The 25,537-nt window shown below is 40.2% G+C and overlaps 1 protein-coding gene across 11 annotated transcripts in view; it reads right to left on the minus strand.

Moving 5' to 3' along the window:
- Positions 1-25,537, minus strand: part of tns1b (tensin 1b) — a 184,041-nt gene that overhangs the window by 81,371 nt on the left and 77,133 nt on the right. For all 11 annotated transcript variants that reach the window (XM_038300269.1, XM_038300268.1, XM_038300265.1 and 8 more), the window contains one exon: positions 6,826-6,864. In XM_038300269.1, coding sequence (XP_038156197.1) covers positions 6,826-6,864 — 39 coding nt within the window. The remainder of the gene's footprint in view (positions 1-6,825; positions 6,865-25,537) is intronic.

Genomic DNA, 25,537 nt, shown 5'->3' on the forward strand with positions numbered 1-25,537 from the left:
GGGGGCGCGCTCACAGTCCGTACGCTCGTTAAGGCTGGGGTCTGATGGCGTACCAAGAATCCCTCCGGACCGCTCGGATAGAGGAGTGGTCTTTCCTCACTGTGGGAAAAACTCTGAACCTAAACCACCTCTGACATCTCAGCTCACTCAGTCTCACTGACAAGAATGTATTTTCCAACATCTTAGAGATGTTTTCTATCTCTTCACTCCATCTGTCCCAGTAGGATAATACACTATATTGCCAAAAGTATTTGCTCACCCATCCAAATTATTGGAATCAGGTGTTCCAATCACTTCCATGGCCACAGGTGTATAAATTCAAGCACCTAGGCATGCAGACTGTTTTTACAAACATTTGTGAAAGAATGGGTCGCTCTCAGGAGCTCAGTGAATTCCAGCGTGGAACTGTGATAGGATGCCACCTGTGCAACAAATCCAGTCGTGAAATTTCCTCGCTCCTAAATATTCCACAGTCAACTGTCAGCTGTATTATAAGAAAATGGAAGTGTTTGGGAACGACAGCAACTCAGCCACGAAGAGGTAGGCCACGTAAACTGACGGAGCGGGGTCAGCGGATGCTGACGCGCATAGTGCGAAGAGGTCGCTAACTTTCTGCAGAGTCAATCACTACAGACCTCCAAACTTCATGTGGCCTTCAGATTAGCTCAAGAACAGTGCGCAGAGAGCTTCATGGAATGGGTTTCCATGGTCGAGCAGCTGCATCCAAGCCATACATCACCAAGTGCAATGCAAAGCGTCGGATGCGGTGGTGTAAAGCACGCCGCCACTGGACTCTAGAGCAGTGGAGACGCGTTCTCTGGAGTGACGAATCGCGCTTCTCTATCTGGCAATCTGATGGACGGGTCTGGGTTTGGCGGTTGCCAGGAGAACGGTACTTGTCTGACTGCATTGTGCCAAGTGTAAAGTTTGGTGGAGGGGGGATTATGGTGTGAGGTTGTTTTTCAGGAGTTGGGCTTGGCCCCTTAGTTCCAGTGAAAGGAACTCTGAATGCTTCAGCATACCAAGACATTTTGGACAATTCCATGCTCCCAACTTTGTGGGAACAGTTTGGAGCTGGCCCCTTCCTCTTCCAACATGACTGTGCACCAGTGCACAAAGCAAGGTCCATAAAGACATGGATGACAGAGTCTGGTGTGGATGAACTTGACTGGCCTGCACAGAGTCCTGACCTCAACCCGATAGAACACCTTTGGGATGAATTAGAGCGGAGACTGAGAGCCAGGCCTTCTCGTCCAACATCAGTGTGCGACCTCACAAATGCGCTTCTGGAAGAATGGTCAAAAATTCCCATAAACACACTCCTAAACCTTGTGGACAGCCTTCCCAGAAGAGTTGAAGCTGTTCTAGCTGCAAAGGGTGGACCGACGTCATATTGAACCCTATGGATTAGGAACGGGATGTCACTTAAGCTCATATGTGAGTCAAGGCAGGTGAGCAAATACTTTTGGCAATATAGTGTATAATCCAACTTTTTACAGACATTTCCCTTATTTTAGGGTTTTAACATATATCTTTGTAAAAAAAAAAAAAAAAAAAGTTTTCCAGACTCTGCTTCCCAGATCCCATTCTTTCCTGTTCATTTAAACACATAAAATACTAAAGTTCAGCTTGGAGTTGTGGCAGATGTTCCTACAGCTGGACAGAGTATGGTAAGGTAGGAAGGAGACAAATAGAAAGGAAGAAACAAGGAAGAACAGAGGGAAAAGAGGAACAGGTCAAGGAAGGATCCAAGGAAGGAAGGGAGGGCATAGAGGAGAGACAGAAGGAAGGAAGGAAGGAAGGAAGGAAGGAAGGAAGGAAGGAAGGAAGGAAGGAAGGAAGGAAGGAAGGAAGGAAGGAAGGAAGGAAGGAAGGAAGGAAGGAAGGAAGGAAGGAAGGAAGGAAGGAAGGAAGGAAGGAAGGAAGGAAGGAAGGAAGGAAGGAAGGATCTTCAAAATGAAAACAGCTTGAAAAGTGCACTTTCATTTTCTCTTATTTTCTCTTCATATTTCTTCATTTTGTTTCCAGGCTATCTAACGATCTTGATCAGTTTTAACGACAACAGCTAACCGCTCCAGGCTGTGCAGGATGCATCTGTGTCTGAAACCGCACCAGTCAGTCTTTATTTTCTTGGTTTCACAGGTTGCAGAACTTTAAACCGTCCCTTTATTAAAAAGGGGCAAACGATCAGTTTCACCCTGGAAGCTGTGACTTGCATCATGATCCCCGTTCGGTGTCTAAACACGCTGAACAAGACCGAGAACACTGGAGTAAACTCTGTGGTTCTGAACTTGGCGCTAATTGGACCACATCTCCACCATCTCTACCCTACAGTTAGTCATTACTCTGCAATGTCCTGGCCCTGCACCTCATCTGCCCAGATGACGTATGTGTTGGTGGTTTATGGTTTTCAGAGAGCATGCGTTCATTAGGTCTGGATCTGCAGGAGGGGGGAGGGGTGGAGGAGGTGACCTCACATCCCTCCACCTCTGTCTAAACCCCCAAAAATAAAACTTATTCCTGGCAGAAGTGGATCTGCATGAGGGAACGTCTGAGGAATGCTTCGGAGCACCGCCATCCCAGTGGGGCTGGTGGACGAGTCACATCTGTCAGCTGTAATCTAAAACGCTTCTCATTAATACTGCTGCAGGTTTGTTTGAAGGTATTTCACAAGCTCTCTTTGAGATTTAGCTCTTTTTTTCACTTGTCTTAAGTCCAGTAGGCAACTCAGTGGAAGCTGTAAAGTGTTAGCCCAAGGAAGCGGGAGAAAGGACAGTGGAGAGCATTCCTGAGGAATAGCAGGTGTGGAAAAAACAGAGATTAAACCAGATTAACACATCCAACCTCCAGACGATAATCTACTGAAGGTTCTCAATGAGTTTAGCATATTTATATGTCACCAACTGAAGGTCTGCTTGTCCATTAAGAGCCCTAAAATCTGAGCCTTTTGCAGTCAGTGAACACACCATAACTCTAGGAATACTGTTCCCAAAGTTAGAGAGTCAATATTGATGTTTTAGAACGTTTCCGTCATGTCAGTTTGATTTTTTTCTTTATTTTGGAATAAAAGCCATTTTAAGTGTAGAGCTCAGCTGATTCAAATGTAACGTATATGAAGGATGTTTTTACAGTATGTCAGATGGGATTCTCTAGGCTGCTGGTTAATCATAATAATAATGAGCAAACAATTTCATAAACCAACTAAACAAAAATGTATTAAATCCCAGCAGTATTATTTAGTGAAAATCATTTAGTAGAAAAAAAGTGTTGTTTGTAGCGATATCAAGGAGGGGGAATTGCTGAAGGTCTGTGACTAATTCCAATCAGACTTAGATCCACATGGTTTGATTTCCTTTGGGATATTTATTGTTAATTACACAATATAAACCTACTGAAAAAGAAAAAAAAACGTTTTATACCTCTAAACCTGATGAGCCGGTGTGTAACCTGGGGAATTTCACTGAATATTGAGGATGACAGCTCTCTAACTGGTGTAACCGGTAGGGGTCTTTAATATTAGATTTTTTTTGAATTACCAAAAACATTTTTGTAACTAAGAAGAAATTCAATGTTTAACAATGTGGAAAGTCGAACCCAAGCATTTTTCATATTTCTTAAAACAGACAATTAACTTCTTACATTGATGCATTTCTACTGATAGAGGAACAAAAAGCCAACAAAACAGGTTAAAACTCTATTTACTGTTGGTTAAAAAGAGATTCAACAAAACCATGATCTCTAGCGACTTGGAAAGATAATATAAATAAATTAGGGAACAAAAATTGGGACATAGACTTTTTGAAATTCAGAATAAAAAAATTACAGAGGAAGCAGATGAGTATCGATGTGTTTTTTCATCTGAAAATTAAGCTTAAAATGCATATTTGAGTAAAAGTAGATAATAATAATTTCAATTTGTGTTACGGACATTCACTCACACGGAAACTCACACCCTAAAACAAAACCTACCCATTTACAACTCATCACACCATAATAATTGGACATATAAATTGTTACTGTAAATTACAAACATTACACCATATATATTTTCTGCAGCTCATCGCCCAATCAGAGGAAACAGCAGATCTACTCCTTAACAACCCATGTAACATTGGGTGTCACACAAGGATCTGTTCTTGGGCAACATCGTTTTAATCTAAAAATGCTTCTTCCAGGCTCTGTTATTGGTTAGGAATCAATTTACTTCCAACAATATGCTGACGACACCCTGTTTAATTTAAAAACATACCCAGAATCTACTGGGTAACAGAAACTACACAAGACTTCTCCTCAGCTCATTGGGGAATGGACCTTCCTCTCCAAAAAAATAAAAATATATAACATTAATTATCTTTTAAAAACTTGTTTCTTATGCTTTATAAGTCTGATGCTGAATAAATTCTATATTTTTGTCTTTTAGCACTTTCAAGAGAAGTGTTTATAAGTTAAAATCTATCATTTTAAAGCTTTAATCCAAGTCTACTCAGTGCACCAACAGCAAACCACCTCACCATGAGTGATGAGTTTAAAGATGTTAGAGAAATGACTACTGGATTTTCCCAGGTTATGTTTTAATCCAAGAAGACGTGACAGAAGAATCCAGACAATAAAGCCTTTTCATTTCTTTGGGAGATTACATTTTAACCATCTAGATCCCTATAACTGTTTACTGTGTGGCTTTCTGGTGCAATCCTGAACGTCCAATTTTTTGACCACTTGCCAAACTGATTCAAAAGCTGAAGAGGATGATAAAGATTCCCAGCATTCCTGCTATAAATACTCTTGGGATCATGTTGACCTGGGGAAAAAAAATTGAAGATAACCTTTAAGGCCAGTATAAGAAAAAAAAACGTAAATGTTTATAATTTTCTTTTCCATTTAGATGAATCCTTATCTTCTGATATCAAAGTTGTTGTTCTGTCCAGATGTGGCTCATTCGTCTCCCTGGAATTTTGTGCATTTTTAAGTAAAAAGGGCTCCTATTCCTTGCCAACATTTTTCCTTCAGTAAGGTAATATACGGTTGGTGAAATCAGTCTGCACCTGAATGCAACACTAAATCATCTCTGGTCTCTGGCAGCAAGAGGAGGAATTTGCCAAACAAGGAGTGGAGGTTTGGAGTTCTGCCCCCGCTGCAGGGAAGGCTGGGAAGTGTGCACAGATCAACCAGTTTCCGCCTAATGCTTGAAAGTGACAGGTTCTGTATATACAGTATACTATGAATGATTTAGTCACCGACATTACACATCCCTTACAAACAAAACAGATTTTTTTCCCAGCAGTACTTGCCATCCAAGTCATCCTGTTTCAGTCTGACCTTTCAGGTTCTGCATGACCCGCTCAAACATAGCAACAATCAGTACGAAAAGATGAAGCAGTGGTGCATCTACCGATATATGATTTGATACCATTAAATGATCCATCTATTTTAGTCACGCTTATCCCTGCTTATCACGAGGGGTGATGGTGCCTATCTCCAGCTGTTTATGGGCGAGAAGCAGGGTACACCCTGACAGGTCGCCAGTCTATCGCAGGGCAACACAGAGACAAACAGGACAAACTATTCACACTCACACCTACGGAGAATTTAGAGAAGCCAATTAACCTAACAGTCAGGTTTTTTGGCTGGGAGGAAGCTGGAGTACCTGGAGAGAACCCACGCATGCTCAGGGAGAACATGCAAACTCTATGCAGAAAGACCCTGGGCAGGGAATTGAACCCAGAACCTTCTTGCTGCAAGTCAGTAGTGCTACCCACTTCACCACTGTCCAGCCCACCATTAAATTATTTAATCATAATAGTTCGTGGTAATTTTCTAAAAAGAAAAATAAAAGAAAGGAATTACCCTAGATGTGCTTATCGGCTAAAACTGTCTTTTTAAGAATTGGGCAAACACAGCTAGAATAAGGGAATTTAACTACTTCATTCCCACTGTTGTTTTTCTCTGAGTATTTCAGCTCAACCACATAGTCCGAAAATACAACTTTTAGGTCAATGTCCCTAAATTGCACTTAGGTGTGAACGTGTTTGTACATAGCTATCAGTCCTTTGCGTTAAGATAATGGATTGGTAATCTGTCCAGATTATCCCTACCCTGTTGTCCACTGGGTGTTGGAGATACGATTCATGCTTCCTGATTCCAATTAAGCAGAAAGGTCACGAAAAACATGATGCACAAATTTCCAAACATTTACTAAACTTTAGCTCATCAGCATTAATGACGATCAGAACCTTTAATACAAACACAAATACGTCATGAGAGACAGGAAACAATGGTGATTTGAGTGAATGTTTTCTAAATCCCTCCTCACAATAGTCTTAAAGCCTGTGCACATCTCAGAAAGATGTCTTCATGCAGAAAACATCTAGTGCAAAAGCATCTGTGAGGATAACAACATGTTTCTGATTAATTATGGCAGCTTTTATTGAAAGAAAACCCAGACATTTTCTCTGCAAGAGCAGTAAAGTGCAGGGGATATTTGCTTTGGTTTGTCAAGCACCCAAAACCATTTAAACACACAACATGTGAGGAAGCGAGTGAGCAAATCTCATCCAAGCCCAACACAGCTTCTTCAACCGATACCAAAAAAGGCAAAGCAGCCAGAGCCTTTTTTTCCTCTGCCCTTCAGCTTCTTCTCGCTGCAGTCATGTTCCACTTACTTCAGCTCAGACTCACGTCAGATGACGCCTTTATATGATGATTCACTTTTTTATTAACAGAAAAACTGAATAATTCAGGTTAAACTAAGCTTTTTTAAAATGTTTCTTAATATAACTGCAAAGTGAGAAATTTTGTTATAAGTTCAGGCATTTGAAATCTACTTACCAGCTCATAGTTTGTCGCTGGAACACAAGAGGAAGACACCTGCAAACAAGCAGAAACGTAATCAGTTATGCTTTTGGTCAGATGTATGTAAGTAATGTTTATTTATATAGCAACTTTCACAGACATAGAGGTCATAAAGTGCTTCATAAAATTACATTACAAATATAAAATACATTTACAGTCACAAAAGACATGGTCATAAAACCCTCAATCTACTGGAATTAAAGTGCTTTCTTAAACAAATAGGTTTTCAGTTCACTCTTAAAAACATCAACAGAATCAAGAAAGCCCAATGAAGGAGGAAGATGGTTCCAGAGCGCCGGCGCGACCACCTGAAAGCAGCAATCTCCCCTGGTCCTGTAACGAGTACGAGGGACCATGAGCAGGTTCTGGTCCGGAGACCTCAGCCTTCGAGAGGGTGTATAAGAACACAACAAGCCTCTAATGTAGGATATATGTTACATGGATAATAATCTCTAAGCAACACGAACAATCAAATAAAAAAAAGTTACACCAGATGTGTTGTAGACCCTCGTGTTCTTCAGATCTTTAAACTCAGTCACACTGTCCCTGATCAGCCTAGCAGTTCAGAATCACAGGGAAACATCTTCTTCCTTAACATCCGACACTAAACTGAACAGCTTCACATCTGACTAATTCAGGCTTCAACAGGTTCTTTGAAAAATAAAAACTGCCAAAATCCAATTCATTCATTAGCATTTCTTGATTTTATACAGAATTTCTATCTGCAAAGATGAATATCCACTCAGCTCCACATGCCGAATGCTTGAAGTGGCTCCAACACACGGTAGCCTTACCTATAAGCTAATAAATGCATTAGTTGACCACTTGGTGGAGTTTATTAAACGTTTAAACTGCATTGAACTTTCTTTTCCACATAAATAACTATGAAATCAAACAAGTCTGAGACATTATGCAACTGGTCAAGGTTCTGTAGATCTACTTAGAACCCTTTCTCCAAATAAAAGCCTGCAGATTACAAAGCATTACATACTTCATAGATGCGAAAGGACGTCATTGGCAAAACATTTCAAACTGCCTATTTTTTAACGGTCAGGAAACATACACGGCAGGATGGGAAATGCTACTACAGCAGGTCTCATTTCTCAAACATTTCCCTAATTTATTAACAAGTCATGTTCACAGTCAGAGTACTTTATGCTTATTTTATTTTACGGCCACAAACTGCTTTAAACTCCAAGGTGTGTCTTGGAAGAGCATACGATAACAGAAATCGACCTGCAATGTAAGAGAAGCTCTTTAAATTAAAATAAGGTATGAATCAGAGGACCTCCTGATGTCTGAACTGACTTTCATCCTTTGCAGTTTGGCTCATTCAACGAGCTCAGAGCAAGAACTGCAGCGCGCTGATAAACAGGAAGAGCGTAATGATAATGGCGGTTAACAGAAGATTGAAATGAAGGGATTACAGAAAAAGCCTGATGAGGATGAATGCAGGCAGGATGTCCGTGTTGATGTTTCCTTCCTGTGCACGCCTGCCTTCACTTTAACCTTCATTCCTCAAATGCTGCTCATTGGGGGAAAGACAAAAAAATTACTTGCAAACTTAATTTCCACCAGTTAGTGGTTTTATCTGCTAAACGACAGTTTGATGATTGCAGGGAGCTTCTGACTCCTGCAGACCTTCAATCCCGGTTTTATTACCACTCTGCGTTTTAGCTCTAGGAGATGAGGCCCTACTGTTATCACAAGTGTCGGCCACTAGAAGCATCTTTCATCCTGGCTGCTCTCCTTATCCGAGACTAATTATGTCATCGGATGAACACAAGGCTTGGGATAAGGACACGTCTGCTTTTTGTTACTGCGGCACATTCCTCGTCTGACCAACAAACAGGATAAAGTCGTGGGCCTCTCAGGGTATCTTTGCATCTATGTTTGTAAATCTGCTGGCAACCTGACAGAGAGGTGTTCAGCAGGTAATGATGGAGTTTAGTTTGGACACAGTCAGGAATCCCAGTTAAACCCAGGATGATCCTCTTATTGTCCTCCAGTTTATTTTTGCCTTTTCTTTCTATTCTAAAACTGCAAAGCTAGAAGTAAAGTATTAATCTCATCATTAGGGTTTATTTTATCTATTTTCTTGTTTTTAACTAGAACAAAGTGTTTCTAGCGTGGCATATTTTGTCCTCCCTTTAAAACAACTGTTTTTTTCAGTCAGGACCAAACCAATCAACACTTAGCATCCCCCTATGTGCTGATTGACCAGCGGGTGCACAGGTGAACATGTGATTTCTTTATCAGATTTTTTTTGTAAGGTACTTTTAATTTAAATAAAATTTGTGTGGTGATTTCTAATGAGCATGAAGGAAGCCACAGTCTGAAACCTGTTGATATACCACTGAGGTTTGTTTCCAGGTACTTCAAGTGTTGCTGGAGTTTTCATCTTTAAGGCTTCTACAGCATCAGTGTTTCAGTATTTCCATCAGTCCATTTTGTCCCACTTAGTCCTTGTCAGGGCCCCGGTATGGCCGGTGGCCTACAGGTCAGAGGTGGGGTACACCCTGTACAGGTCGCCAGTCTGCCGCAGGGCAACACAGAGACACACAAAGGCACACAACCATGCACACAACCTCTCACAATTTTTGGGACTGAGGGAGGAAGCGGGAGTACCAGGAGAGAACCCATGCATGCACAGGGAGAACATGCAAACTCCAGGCAGAAAGACCCCGGGCCAGGAATCCAACCATGGCCCCCGGGTTTGATTGCTAACCACTGCCCCACTGGGCAGACCTGTTTTAAGATTTGAAATTTAAAATCAATGTTATATCTTTAATAAATTTAACACAGTTGAGCAAAATAATTTGGCAAAAACCATTTTGGGTAAATCTGATGGCTTTAGATCTAACAGCAATGCAGGCTGGGCTACAAATATATGAATAAAGTTAAACAATTTCCAGTTAATTCAGAAACAAATATCATGCATATATATATATATTTTTTTTTTTCCTTTTTTTACGTAGAGTAAAACATTCAAGTTTTCATTTCTTGTCATTTTCATGATTAGGATTAATAGAGAATGAAAACAAAATAAATTTCCTCAGAGAGTTATTATATAACATCAATTGAAATGTCTTGACCAAGAAAAGTATGTTCCTTTTAATACCCTCCATGTGATTGGAGCTTATTTTGGATTAATTAATGCATCTATGCAGCGTTGCATGGAGGTGAGCTGCCTGTGGTTCTGCTGAGCTGTAAATGCATCCCAGCTTTCTTTCAGAAATTCTACATTAATGCTTCGGGTTTCTCATTCCAGGGTTCTGGTTTGCAGGGTTCTGGTCAGTCCAGTCTGCTGGACTTCAGGAAACCCAGAGGACCAGTAGAAACAGACGACATAGCTTCCTAAATAATCATCTGCTGAGGAAACGTCATATTGGACGAAGCAACGTGACTCCTTCAGCTCTCCTCCAGCCTGTTAGACCATGATTTCAAAATAAAATACAAACCTCTTTTTACTCTACAAGGAAAAGGTGGATTACTGAGCAATTCATAGCAATTAATTTTCTCCTGAGAAGGACCAATGTTGCTCTTGATGCTGTGACTTCAGCCTCAGTCCCCTCAATGTGATCTTTTTTCATCTTTTTTTTCCCTTTTACTCAATTTTCTATGAAAATGCTAGAGGTTTTTTTTCAAGAAGTTAAAAGTTTTCTTCAGTTGTCTGCTATATTCATTAAAATTACAATAAATGCAAATTTGAAATGTTTTAATCTGTGTTAATGGATCTGTAGAATATAAGCTTCACTTTCTTAAAATTTTGTGTCTACACATTTGGGTTTTTAACTGTACTTACAGGTTAATGAGACGATCTTAAGTTTAACAGATGAAAGCAGAGACAATAGGAGCAAAAATAGGGCAAGAAATTTGAGCTGTAATTGAAATTTGAGTGGTTTGAGCTTTTAAACCACCAGGGTTATAACAGTTTTGGATTTTTCAGTCTAATTTATTTTATTTAGTTTTAACATTTTCTTCTCTAATTAACTCAACTTAATTAGGTTTTGTAGAGGGATTTATTTTTGTACAACCTACTTTTACGAACTAAAACTATTGCTTTAGTGATTTTAAACGATAGTTGTTTTTTTTTTATCAGTTTTAGAAAACTATATTGACCTGGTAAAAAATTTGATTTAGTTATTCGTTTTAAAACTGAATGTTGGCATGGTAAGAAAAAACAGCGCCACTATGAATCCCTGAAATAAACTTAGGGGAAAGTCTAAAGTGTCCTCCAGTACATCTGTCAAACATTAAAAGATGATGTCAACAAGCTATCCAATGAAAAAAAAACTTAAAAACCTCTTCAGGAGGCCTGGACATCCATTGATCAGCACCACTTTAAAAGACTTCTGAAACGTCTGGCAGCCTGGAGGGAGAAAATCTCGTGGAAATGAGCAGCAGGTGATTTCAAACCAGCTGCAAAAAGACGACTGGATGACTTCCATGGGACTTCTCAGGCTGATTAAAGCCACAAAGTTAAACATGAGTGAGTCACTTTGGGCCACTGAAGCATCTCCATGTCTTTTATAGCTCCCCCCAACCCCCCACCCCCCCCGCTTTGGATTGCAGGAATGTTCACTCTAAACAGGAAATGACCCTAATCACATCATATGTTTCAGACCATTTCTGCTGTAGCAGCAGCTGCCATAAAAGAGGCTGTGACTCATTTTAAAGCAGAACCCAACATGGTGTCATCAGAAGGACCCTAATGTTAGATGTGAAGGAAAATCTCCATGCAGCCTAGATGAACGATGCCATCCATGTGGAATGTGTCTGATTTCGAGGTTTTCCTTTGAGCTGATGAGAGGACACAGCATTTATGCCCATCTTAAACCCTCCCTGTTACGACTCCTTCGTGAATATCTCCATCCTTATCGCTGAAGGGGCCCTCCTCCTCCCTCTGGTGTCCCGACTCCTCCAGTCTGGTCAGTGTTTTTATGTTTGCACTGTAAGCTGCCAACAGCTGATCCACCTGTGGTGAGCAAACGGCTCAGCAAGCATATCGCGAACCCAGATACCCAGGAAAAGTTTGTAATATCTAGAAACATGCCTGGGTATGACAGCATGATCCAGGTTGTTTGCAGAGGTGTAAGGACATTGTTTGGACAAACCAAACTTCTTCCTGAGGCCGAGGAATCCCAGAACCAGACATGAAAAACCAGCAGAGGAAGAGAGAAAGACTGAGTGGTCATCATAGAGAGCCCAGAGCTCAACCATGAAAACCAAGGAGCTTCTATGACAGAGAGCAAGGATTTAGCAGGGTCATCTAATGAAAACATGGATGTTATTCTAACTCTAAATAGTCTGCATTAATCTTTTGTTTTGCAGTTCTTAAGGACCACTTTAACTGCTTTCCAATCATAGCTAACAACACAAGTTAGCAGGCAACATCATGCAGGCTACATTTTAGGCCAGGATGTGGATGTGCTAAGCTTTTCTCCAACCGGACAAACCAGAACCCAAGCTCAACTAGACTCGGAGTCACGGCCTAAAAACAGGCTTTTTATCCAAGATCAGTGGGTTTCACAGCTCGCTTTGATGCACCTCTGACAGACTGAGTGACCAGTGACTATTAGCACACATTAGACAGGTGATGCTGAAGAGCACGGAAACTGAACAGATAAACGGGCAGCGGAGTTTAAAGTCCAAAACCACTGCTAAGCAAAAATGAAATATCTGTCTCACAGCTTTCAGAAAAACCTCATGCACCTTAAAATTGTAAACAAATATATATTTATAGCATTATTTAAAATAGGAAGTATACAAATGGTAAAGATATTTAGGTATATACAGATTCAAATTAGATTTATATCAGAATGCAAACCAGAATTTTTCAAACCGAAGTTCCTTCAGGTAGAAAACTAGTAATGGCTTCATTGATTTAACACCTTATAAATGATTAGTATCTAACCTGATCACAATGAAGTTAAATTAAATTACTGATTGATTTAATTAATCAATCAGTAATTGAGGGGGGGGGGGCGAACAGTCCAGAAGGAGGAAACCAAAGTGTGAAAAAGACTCCAGACAAAAGCCACCAGATAATCTAATCTAATCTAGGAAATCTGCTAGTGGACAGAGCCAAACAGCTTTAAAGTTAAGCATGTGAGTTACCCGTGACCAACCCATGATTCAGGATGGAAGGATGGCTCTGAGGATGGAAGCACTCAGCTAAATCAGCTGCTATGAAAGGTAAATATCTGATCACTAAGTCGTGTGAAGCCTTTAAATTTAATGTGGAAAAGGTCTTAAGGCTTAATTCTACCAACGGAGGTCATGAGATCCTCTTATGAGCCCATAGTTTATGTTTGACAATAATAAAGCACATTCCTCCCATCTCCATCGCACTAATAGTGCAGAATTTCAAACATATTAGAAGCTTTTCAAACAGTTTATTTCTGATAAGTTTTTACACTTTCAAGCTAAAGTTTAAAGTTCAACTTTATTGGTCACGTTTATAGCCCCCTTTAAAAAAAATAAAAAAGCTACTATATGTGACATAAAAATGTATGATCTGGACTTCAAATTGAAAACATTTCTTTCATATTTTTCAGATTTCCCAAACCGTAGTCAATGAGTCCCAGAAAATAGACATGTCCCAAATATAATTAACATAGGACACAGTTGGGTTTTTGCATGCATTCCAGTTAATGTCCCTTTAATGTGTCATCGAACTTTAAGACTGCCAACAGAATAATACATCAGTCATAATAAGCCAGCCTTTAGGCTGGCCCCAGATAAGTTTGGTGAATATTTCTCATTTGGAGTCATAGACTGCGTATCGATTGGCCACAACAGGTTAATATAGCCAATGACGTAGAGTCGATGTGCAATTTGAAAGCCCATTTTTTCCAAATGCTGGTCCCCCTCTGTTGTGGATGCTGAGCATCATGTCAGCCTAATTTGTACTCAGGCTCCTTTCTTTTGGTCATGATTTTTTAGTGGGCTACTTTAGAGTATACCACATTTTCTGCACTAAAGGGCAGAATAGATCACTGCCAATTAAGGGTCTGATTTTGAACTTTTTCATATATAACATGCACCAGACTATAACCTGCAGTTCATCTTTATTCCTCCGATTTCACAACATTGGTTCATGAAAGTTGAATTCTCTAATACCTGCTCTTTGCCTATGTTCTACTACATGACTGATAGCCTTGAGGTTAAATTCTTTGTTGCATGCTTGTCTTTAAAGTCTTTACCAAATGGGCCATTTTGGGATCCTTAGACACACACAGCAATATTATGGAGAAGCACAGCATGCGTTACTCCGCCATGCTTCTCACTACAGTAGCCGTAATGGTGATACTCCCTTTGAAGCTTATCAAAGTCGTACTAAAACATTTTGACAGAGTACCGTGTGAAACACAAAATCATATCATAGTTAGAAACAGAAATAATCCATGCATAAGGCACACTGCTGTTTTTTGAGGAAATGTAAGGTTTTTGAGTGAACCTTATAGTGCAGAAAATACGGTAGTTAGATAAAAATCTAATCTGATAATTTTTATGAAATTATGGCCAACCTATGTATTTTCCTTTAGAGCAAGACCTGCGTTAAGCATTGCTGAAGGGTATTGGCAGAAAATTAACTAGTATCTTTCAGTGTTAAGGTTTGGTTAAGACAGCAGAACTTTGGACAGGCAGATTGAGAAGTCATCAAGTCATCTTTAGCACTCTAGATTAAATCCTTCATTAGAGACCGAAAACCATATCTGATCTGTTAAGTGCCAAATCTGTTGCCTAACAACAACTTTTAACTAAGTTGATTCTCATGTTTGAGGGGAGCTCAGACCGCTGTTAAGTTCTAATCTCAGTCGCATGACTCATTCAAAGATGGATCCGACCCTCCTAAGTTATACGGGCTCAAAGCACCATTATGCACCAATTACTCTAAATTGGCCTAAAAAAAAAAAATCCATAAAATTCTTTAATTAAGGTAATACTTTTGTTAGGATTTACGGGAGTGTTTAGGTGCCTCCTCATTACAGATCCACATTATTATCTTTAATTAAGATGATTTAGAAAAAATGCCAGTATTTTTAGACTTTTACTCTTTGCAAGCATGGCTTGCTTTATTACAAATTATGAACTATGAATCATAAATCATCTCAAAATTAGTAAAAAAAACTATATAAATTTTTAACAAGCAAGCAAACTTTTACTTAACCCTATTTTTAAGATGTTGAAAAGGGTTTATCTGTTAAATTTACTTAATGATAAGATGCAATTAATTTTTACTTAATTTACATACAATGCTCCTAATGTAAATGTTACCATAAAGCTGGGCTTACACTGTGGGATTTTTTGCCCTGTTCGGGCCGACTTTCGAGTCGTGCGAGAATTTTTAGATCAGACCAACTTTCAGCCTGATCGTGGGTCATGTGTCGTGTAGTGCACAGGGGGTAACGAGGGGCGATCAGCCTCTCATGACCGCCTCCCGATCAGGAATCGTGAGTTCGGAGTTGTTGTTGCACAAACAAGGATTCTTCTTCTTCCTCTCAGAGTAAAATACGAAAGCATAGCATGATGCGAGTGAAATGGAGTTCTCTCTGTAAAATTGACAGATCATTGCAGCCACGTCTGCTCAGCCATGTCTTTGTCCAAATACGTTGTCGCCTTTTCTTTTTAGGACTTTCCGCACAAATTGCACAAACTGCCCAGGCAGCGCGTTTCACTCTAGTGAGCGTCATATTCCTCGAGTCCAAATAGCGCCATCTCACTGCGGAGCTCAGTCTGACGTGGTTTTTAGAGGTACAGTGTGAGCAGGTAGATCACATCAGAGCGTTGTGCTGAACATGCATCATGAGCTGTGAACTCACACTGTGCGAAAAACCCTGCAGTTTCGTCGTACAGTGTGAGCTGTAGCTGCGTGCAACGATTGAAAAAAATCACACAAGAGTATGCTCGGCTTAATACACAACCAAAAGTAGATAAAAATACACAAAAAAATTTGTAAAACTTTAATTGAATTAGTTTAAAAAGAATGCACCCATTTAGAAAAATTTAGCATGTTAGCTTTATAATACAACTAACAGGTCATTAAGCAGATACTTTTTTTTTTTTATCCTTGCACAGAAGTCCCATTAAATAGGTGGTGGTTTATCGGCTTACAATGCCGCCCAGAACCCAAGGAATGTAAATTATTCTGAATGTGGTTCATCTTCAGATGAAAACCTACACAGGTCCTTTTCTGCAGTGCATTGGGAGGAGGCCCGCACACTGATGCTTATCGACAGTATTCAAATGAGTGTAATATAATAAAGGATAATTGTGTTGTTGCATTCCATACATGTTTGTGTTAACAGCGTTAAACAAGGGCTCATTTCCTGTAGACAAATGCCCATGTCAGGCATGTTCAGCTTGTAGGACGGTGCTCACATGCAGCAAGCTTCCTGTTAGAGGCTAACGCACTCCAGATACAGCCAACTAATGAGATTTATGTCATTCTGCAGGTCTAAATACGTTTAAAACCCCCACTACGGATCTGCTTTATTCCAGAAACCTGTCATTTGCCAATGATAAACTGACTCAGTTTGATGCAGAAGATTTTTTTTCTTTAAACAGGGAATTTGCCAGCATGCAGGTTAGGTAGTTCCACTTGGAATAGAGATCGGTGCCAGTCGGTAGAGAAAATAAAAAAAATAAAGAAAAATAACCATTCCTTGATCTCAGCTCTGGTAACATAAATACATCGCTGCCCTGAGAACTTTCATGTTTATCCACATATTTGCATCTGGGACAACCAGGCAGAACTATTCAGTGTGTGAATTCAATTTGTGAAGTAACTGGTAACAGAGGGCTTTTACTCGGCCTCTCATGTTCCACTGTGTCAGAAAGCTGGTCCGTACGCCTCCTTGGGATATTATCAAAGCACAGAGGAGTGATGAGAGCAAAGTGTCTTTGTTCTACCAGACCATTTCTATTTTCTAATAATAACAATCGCTTCTATTGTTTTTGAAATTGACAAATCAACTCCGATATCCAACTCCCAGTTATCCCGATCACATTTCCCCATTTATCCGTTTCTGCCTTTTTAGAAATGCATTTTCTCTTGAGTTTATCCGTCTGTGGGAAAAGTTATGGTCTCTCAGTTTCCCTGAAGGGAAACTTTTGGAAAGCCTCAGATTTATTGAGCATAATGGAGCGGAGGGCATGAAAGCGCCTGTGTCCAAACACTGTTCCCCGTGTCTGTGGGAGTGATTTATGGTTCTTAGCATAAGGAGCACTGCGAGTCTCCAACGGCTTGTGTATATGTTTGCGTTTGTTTCCATTTAACCTTCATTATGACATACTGGCTGTGTCCTTACTGGGCTTAATGTTTAGAGCATCTATAAGCTCCAGTTTGGTTCCAGGGATCCATGTTAACCTGTTAAAAACAATCAAAACATAATCAATAAAATAAAAAAAAAACATCAAGATTATCCCAGGAACTTTTTGTGTAAGTACACTATATTGCCAAAAGTATTTGCTCACCCATCCAAATTATTGGAATCAGGTGTTCCAATCACTTCCATGGCCACAGGTGTATAAATTCAAGCACCTAGGCATGCAGACTGTTTTTACAAACATTTGTGAAAGAATGGGTCGCTCTCAGGAGCTCAGTGAATTCCAGCGTGGAACTGTGATAGGATGCCACCTGTGCAACAAATCCAGTCGTGAAATTTCCTCGCTCCTAAATATTCCACAGTCAACTGTCAGCTGTATTATAAGAAAATGGAAGTGTTTGGGAACGACAGCAACTCAGCCACGAAGTGGTAGGCCACGTAAACTGACGGAGCGGGGTCAGCGGATGCTGACGCGCATAGTGCGAAGAGGTCGCCAACTTTCTGCAGAGTCAATCACTACAGACCTCCAAACTTCATGTGGCCTTCAGATTAGCTCAAGAACAGTGCGCAGAGAGCTTCATGGAATGGGTTTCCATGGTCGAGCAGCTGCATCCAAGCCATACATCACCAAGTGCAATGCAAAGCGTCGGATGCGGTGGTGTAAAGCACGCCGCCACTGGACTCTAGAGCAGTGGAGACGCGTTCTCTGGAGTGACGAATCGCGCTTCTCCATCTGGCAATCTGATGGACGGGTCTGGGTTTGGCGGTTGCCAGGAGAACGGTACTTGTCTGACTGCATTGTGCCAAGTGTAAAGTTTGGTGGAGGGGGGATTATGGTGTGAGGTTGTTTTTCAGGAGCTGGGCTTGGCCCCTTAGTTCCAGTGAAAGGAACTCTGAATGCTTCAGCATACCAAGACATTTTGGACAATTCCATGCTCCCAACTTTGTGGGAACAGTTTGGAGCTGGCCCCTTCCTCTTCCAACATGACTGTGCACCAGTGCACAAAGCAAGGTCCATAAAGACATGGATGACAGAGTCTGGTGTGGATGAACTTGACTGGCCTGCACAGAGTCCTGACCTCAACCCGATAGAACACCTTTGGGATGAATTAGAGCGGAGACTGAGAGCCAGGCCTTCTCGTCCAACATCAGTGTGCGACCTCACAAATGCGCTTCTGGAAGAATGGTCAAAAATTCCCATAAACACACTCCTAAACCTTGTGGACAGCCTTCCCAGAAGAGTTGAAGCTGTTCTAGCTGCAAAGGGTGGACCGACGTCATATTGAACCCTATGGATTAGGAACGGGATGTCACTTAAGCTCATATGTGAGTCAAGGCAGGTGAGCAAATACTTTTGGCAATATAGTGTATGTTGCAAGAGACATTTTCTTGTTCCTTCCAACTCCAGGTTTCAGCATATTTAAAGCCAACTGAGTGATGACCTAAAACGCATGAGAAGAGATCAGCTTTTCCCATTTCTAGATTCTCTTTATAGGCTTCCTGTAAATCAAGAAAATAATTCAACATACTTCCTCTTTTATATGAAGCCCTTCAAAATCAAACTCTTTCATGTATCAGAGATCTAATTGTTCCATATGTTCCTAGAAGAACCCTTAGGTCTCAGAGTGTAGGCTTACTGGTGTCTATAAAGTAGATACTCTAAAAGTAGAGTGGGAGGAAGATATTTTAGTTTTCAGGCTCTTCAAGAAGTGTAAGATACAGACCACCTGTCTACTTTAAAGACTAGGCTTAAAACGTTTCGCTTTGATAAAGCTTAAAGTCAGAGTGACTTAGTTTATCAAGATACATTTCTGTAGTTCTGCTGCTACAGGCTAAAGCTGCTGGAGGACATACTGACCATTTTTCCTCACTTCGCTACTTTCTTCTGCTATTCCCCAATTTTGCATTTTTCATAGTTAATCTTTCCTTTATATTTGTTGTTTTTTTTTGTCTCTCTTCATTTCAGCTACAGCTTACCTGGTATTCTGTTTAGCTGGGACACTTTCTTGAAGGCTGCTATCTACTGAATTACTACTGCCAATATTCTGCCAGTTCTCTTGCTATCAGTTGCACTGTCCCCTCAGACAACAATTTAAGGAGCTATTGTTGAAACTGTTTCCTATTTGTCATCCCCCATATTTTATTTCAGGCTCAAGGCTTATCTATTTACCTTTGTTTCTCTCCTATATCAAGCCTCTCCCTCTGTTTAACCTTTCCTGGATCAGTGCTTCTTTTTTTGTGTGTGTGTATGCTTTCTTTTCTCAAACGTCTGGTGGGTCTATCTGCAGATGCACACCGAGTCCGGTTCTGCAGAAATTTACTTTCTGTCATAGGGGAGCTCTTTTCTGCTCTTCTGTTGCTCAATATGTGTCAGTAAAACAAATTGTTGCAGAGTTCATTACTCTGTGCAATCACCTGCTTCTGCAAAGTCAATGACTATGCAATCAGCTGGATTTTCTCAGATGGAAATCTTTTTTCCTCAGTTTGAGTGATAAAATAAATAAAGTTATTATGGCTAGAGTCAAAGTGTAATGTATGTCACCAACTTTGAATCTGTCAATACCTTTGGACTGATTTTGCTGTATATTTACATAATAAATAGATCCCTGTACCATGTGACCGGATTTAAATATATCATGTTGAAACTACAGTCTGTACTAATTACAGGGAATTAAATAAAGAAATGTATTATATTATTCATAAGTATGTTATCTATAATCATCTATGAACTTTTAGTCTTAATCTTTATATTTGTGTTGCCTTAGAAATTGTTAAATATAATTACGTAGGAGTAGGTTTCACATTTATGGAGCCAGACATCTTTGCGTATCTTTAAGCTGACAAACTAGTGACTATAGATATAAAATGTGAAAGGGTAAAGTTAGGCCATTAAAAAGATTTTAAGTGGTTTGCTGGTCTGGAGTTAACAACTTTGGTCTGATGCAGTTTCAAAGTGAAAGAAAAATTCTGTGGCATTTAGCCAATGGCTGAATTCCCTCATCAGGATCAAGTAACCAGCTCTGGTGACAAGTTATTAATTTGATTGGAGTGGGTAGGAGAAGCAAAAGTCGCTGGATGGTAAACCCTGAGGGCTGGACTTATGCAGCCCTGACATCTGTCAGTCTTCTCTGCAGATACAGCTGAATGTTCGAAAAATGACAAAACTCCCAGTAGAGCCATCTCAGACTCTATGGACCCTAATTGGCATGTTGAATGTAGCAAATCTGGCCTAAAGGTATAACAGCCTTTCTTGACTCACCACTAATGTTTTAGTTTGTTTCCAAGTCAAAACTCAGTCTTGGTAAATGTAAGAAGAAAAAAAAATGAGGGGAGGGCAATTTACTGTTTATCTTTGCTTAAGAAACACCTTTGTCACAGTCAATTTGATTAATCCTTTTCTATCCAAGGAAACCTGGCCGACTGCAATGAGTAACCAACCTTTTGTTTTTTAGTTTTTACAACAGCAGTGGCTTGTTTGATTAACAGTAGGCTGACAGGAAAGGGGGTATGAGGGTGGGGTGGGTTGGGGGGGACAGGAGGACCATAGGCCGGATTTGAACCCAGGTCGGCCGCGTCGAGGACTAAGGCCTAAGTACATGGGTCGTGCGCACTAAAAAGCAAGCCCCTGCGTCACAAACTTTACAGAATTCCTTCCTACTGGATGACAATGTAGCCAATGTTTTATGTTCTTGATAAGAATGTCATCCTGACATTAAAGATAAACCCTAATTCTCAAATTAATCTGCCTTGTTATAAATATCTAAATATTTTCATATATGAAATATTCAATGTCACATATTAAAAAGTTTTGTAGAAAATATTCAGACTTTTTTTTATCTAAAGAGAAAAAGAAATTGATTGTTGTGTCAATATTGATCGTATTGTTTCTTATCTTTCCAAGCAGATGTTTGAAAATGATTCATAAGAGGATGTGAATCTCCTACCAGCATTGACCTTCAGAGGATTTGCTTAACTGAGCATTGCTGTCCACATGCAGACTGTTGTATTGGTACATTTCTATTTATAATTCAGAAGTTATAACACCACCATTGCATCTAACTCCCCATACATCACCTAAACAGAACAACTACAGCCTCGCTCACAGGCATTTCTTCAGCTCAGATATGACAGCTGCTTCCACCATGTGTATCATCCCTCTGGAAGCATTAATCAAAGGATGGGTTCAATGTGATCATAAAAGGTTAGAGATGATAAGCAACAGTATCCTGGTACCTGCAGTTTGTACCATATATGTGAAAAACGTTAATATCTACTTCCAGCAGCCACGAACCGTAGGGGGGAAACCGCCAAGAGGCAACTGGGCCTGAGGCAGCTGCCGCTGGATTCCCGGTGAGAGTCCACTGACGCTATGTGGGGGTCTGCGCAACTCAGACAGGAAAATAATATTTCAAAGGCAAGTTCGTAATCTTGATGAACTGACTCTACAGACAATGTTTTGAAGTGGACTTTCTCGTATAAAATATATTAAAACTACATTTTACCCACTTATCACGGCAAATATAGCAAAGCCACTCTCTGCCATTGAACACAGGAGCAGCAGAAGCATCAGACGTGCCTGTACACACTTTAATCGACGCACTTCAGGAGCATCAAAGATGCTCTTGAGGTGCGTCTGACCTTAATGTGTACAAGCATCCAAAATGTAGCAGCGCTTTTTGATGCTGAATGATGCTTTTGATGCTGTACCTAAAAATGATCTCATGCCTTCCATATGAAATTCCCACCTTTAGTAAAGCACACATACTTCCCATAATCAGGATAAAAGTAGTGTTGTAACAAAGACAAAAAGTTAGCTTTGGAGAGTCTAAATTTCAACATTTTTCCAGGGGAGGATATCCTCAGACCCCCCCTACTTCACGCAAAGCCTAAAGATGGGGCACACCAAGGTTTCCACCCTATGTTATAGTCCTAGCTTTAAAGCCTGGGTGGAAGGAAAGAGCTGGAAATGATGGAGGATTTGCACCAAACAACCCTTGTGCTGGAATGGCAGGATGAAAGCACAACCTCAAATCTTTGATCTTTTCTCAGCAGGGTGAAAGACTTCGAGATCTTGTATTGTGCTTTAAGCCTTTCAAAGTCATCTATAGGTAAATACATACCTACATACATTTGTTATGAAGTATAGTTGCTTTTTTTCCAGCCCCAAAGAAAAAACTTGCTCTAGAAGCAAAGCCAGCTACCGCTATCAGGGTGCCACCCAGTTGATGACATTGCTGTATCATGGCATTTCTGGTGGCTGGACAAAATCAGAGATTCAAACACTAAAAAAAGTGTTTTCATGTCAGACATTAGCTAAAAGCTCTTAACTCTGAGTTAAAATTATCGTGTTCTACAATACATCATCCCTCTTTGGTCATAGTAAGTGGGCATTTGTTTAGTGCAGGCACAGCACAGTTAAGGTAATTGCTTTCTGCTGGGAGCTTTTTAAACACTGTTCTCTTGCTGCTCAGACAGCAGGACCCATCAGGACGATTTAAAGATGCATGAACCAGTTGAAATACCAGCATTTGCATGATTTTGATGGAATAGCGTTACAACAGTTAAAGCTCAAAAAAGTTGACTTGTCATGACACAGACCCTTCAATGTTGACAGGTTAACCCGTCCACAGTCTTTGAACTGCACAGAGAACAGTTGGAGAGCACCTTTGAGTTTACTCAAGAGACACAAAAGGACCAACATCCATACATTTACTGTTTTACTGTAATTATATATCTCTGGAATAACAGTGAAATGTTTTTGCATGAAGAAAAAAGGCAAATTCCACCTGGCCAAGATTTCAACTTTCAACTGAGAGAACCATGCCTACCCCTGCAGTAGTCTTAAGGGCAGATTATACTTCTGCACCCGCACACATCAAATGTTGCTTGGTTCTGGTCGCGAGCCAGTTTTACTGGTAAGCTCCTGCACTGTCTGTCTGGAATATCTAGGGACACACAGCAGTTTCCCACCAAAGCGCAAGGGGGAGTCTATTCGAGAACTTGCGAAAACTTTGTGTTTATCTAACAATGACGCATTTGCAAGATATCACTGTCACGGAGATGGATCTAGAGTTGCTAGATATCGAAGAGGTTCTGTTAATGGAGCGAACCTCCTCAATTAACCTTTTGCCGTAGTTTTCCATTGTAGTTGTTCCTCGGTTTTTAAAAATGGCGCACCCCGGGCACAGAATCGAGAAGGGCGGCCACACAGAAGGCTGGAAAGGCATACCTAGGACCAATCACAGCTGCTTTCTGTCTGCGCACTTCCGCTTGAGGCCTACGCGGGTTTGCGACCATCCGACACATAGTCAGGATTTCTCAGGATTTTCAGAGACAGATTTGAAGGTTGCAGAGGCTATGCATCAGAAGCATAAATTGGCTTTAACACATTTACCCTTGTTATATTTATAGCCTTGGTCTTATGGTTACTAAACTGACAGGCTCTGTTACTCTAAAGAATGGGGAGTTTCCTCCTTACTCCCTCTGATTTCTACCCTGATTCAACCTTTCCAAGTTTAGCATATGTGCATTTAAAAAAAAAAAAGCGATCTACTCGGAGATCTGTAAACTTTGATGAAAAATGCAGTATACATAAAATTTCAGGCAGCAACTCTTAACAAAGGATTCAAATATACAAATCCATATAGAGGCTAAGATCAACTTCCCAGCCCGAGTTTAATCAAACAGTTGTGCGAGTTTCCTGTCTTTCTGCTTGGAACCTGACCTCCTTCCCATCAATCAGCCATCATAATACAAACAACAATACCGGGGCTGGCTGCTAAAAGCAAGGAAACCAGACTGCGCCCCCCCTCCAAGCATTCCACATGGAGACCTGGAGCCCTGATAAGAGAAGGAAGGGAAGAAAGAAGAAAACACGTTCTCCACCCTCTGCATGGCCTGCTGGCACCAACGTAGCCACATACTTCACATAGTGTTCACATGGATGCTCAGTCATATGGAAAAGAACTGCAGCTTTTTTCAGTTTTCTTTGATTACACTGGGTGGGTCCAAACATCACTCTGCCAGTATATTGAATAATCTGAAGGATGTTATTGAACAAAAATCTCTCCGATACCCGAAGGAGTTTTAGCACGTCACATTGCTGTCTTGACAACCTGAGGGACCTGGAATGAACTCTACTCTTCTGGAAAATGGGATTAATCAGAAATATTTCTGCATTGAGATATTTCTTTCCCTTCTACAGTCTAAAAAGACCAATCAATCCTGCTACGGGTTCAACAGTCTATTGACCCATCTACCCATCAGGTCATCTAACCCACTGACTGAATATCCATCAAACACCCATCCTTCCACTCATCAGCATCCATACACCAATCATCAGATATCAAGAGGCTGGTTTGATCCAAATCTGAACTGCAACGTTTTACGACAGCTTAGGACATATTTAAAAAAAACCCTGGGATAATATAATTGTGAGATCTGACACTTTCTCAGTATAATGACAGAGCAGAGTATGTTTTTTTATATCATTTGAGCTATAAAATGTATCTCTCCCTGCAGATTTGACTGAACAACCAAAGGAGACCTGAAACTAAATGACCCTTCAGTGCCTTTTCCACCTGATCCTGAAGCCAGACAGGCTTATAAAGGATGGAGGGATGCTTCATCAATGTAGTTTAAGTAAACGGCGCTAACTTCCGGCAAATGTCTTGAACTCTTTAAAAGACAAACGGACTATATTCATGTCCAAGAACACAGAATCCAATTTGATCAAATGTAATTAAAACTAAAGCAATTCCTTTCAATAAAGATCTAATCATATATTCTGACTCAAATCCTATTACATTGGTTTCAATTCAATCTTCATTATAAAACCACCTATTCTGTATATCATGTGATACTAATTTCTAAATCATCCTCTAGTTCATGAGCCATTTCATCGACTCACAGACCTGCAGAAATCACTTATCCTCCAAAAGCATGTGGTGACAATGGAGAGGAACAACTCTTCTAATAAGGGCTGAGAGATCCATTCACCATTTATAGATTGAAACAATCATCATAATTTGGTAATGAATCCAAACATTAACTCGACTATATAAGCTACAAAACCAGCTACTCGCTTAAAAAAATGATTTTACATTTAAGATAAAGAGTCTTTTTCTATTATTAATATGATCTGCTAAGAAAAGCTCATGGGCTGGTAGTTTCTGCATCATCTGGTTCACATTCTGTTAAATAAAACTTCTGTAAGCACCTTTTGCTACCAAACTGTTCATCTATTAATCAAAATAGTGGTCAACAAATGAACCATGTGTTATATACCATACATATAGAAACCCTGTCATTGAATTAATATAAACCAATATTAAAAACTGCTTGATGTGATTTCT

The sequence above is a fragment of the Cyprinodon tularosa genome, unplaced genomic scaffold (genome assembly GCF_016077235.1).
Source record: "Cyprinodon tularosa strain WSP-4 unplaced genomic scaffold, ASM1607723v1 ctg444, whole genome shotgun sequence".
In the NCBI taxonomy this organism is placed as follows: domain Eukaryota; kingdom Metazoa; phylum Chordata; class Actinopteri; order Cyprinodontiformes; family Cyprinodontidae; genus Cyprinodon; species Cyprinodon tularosa.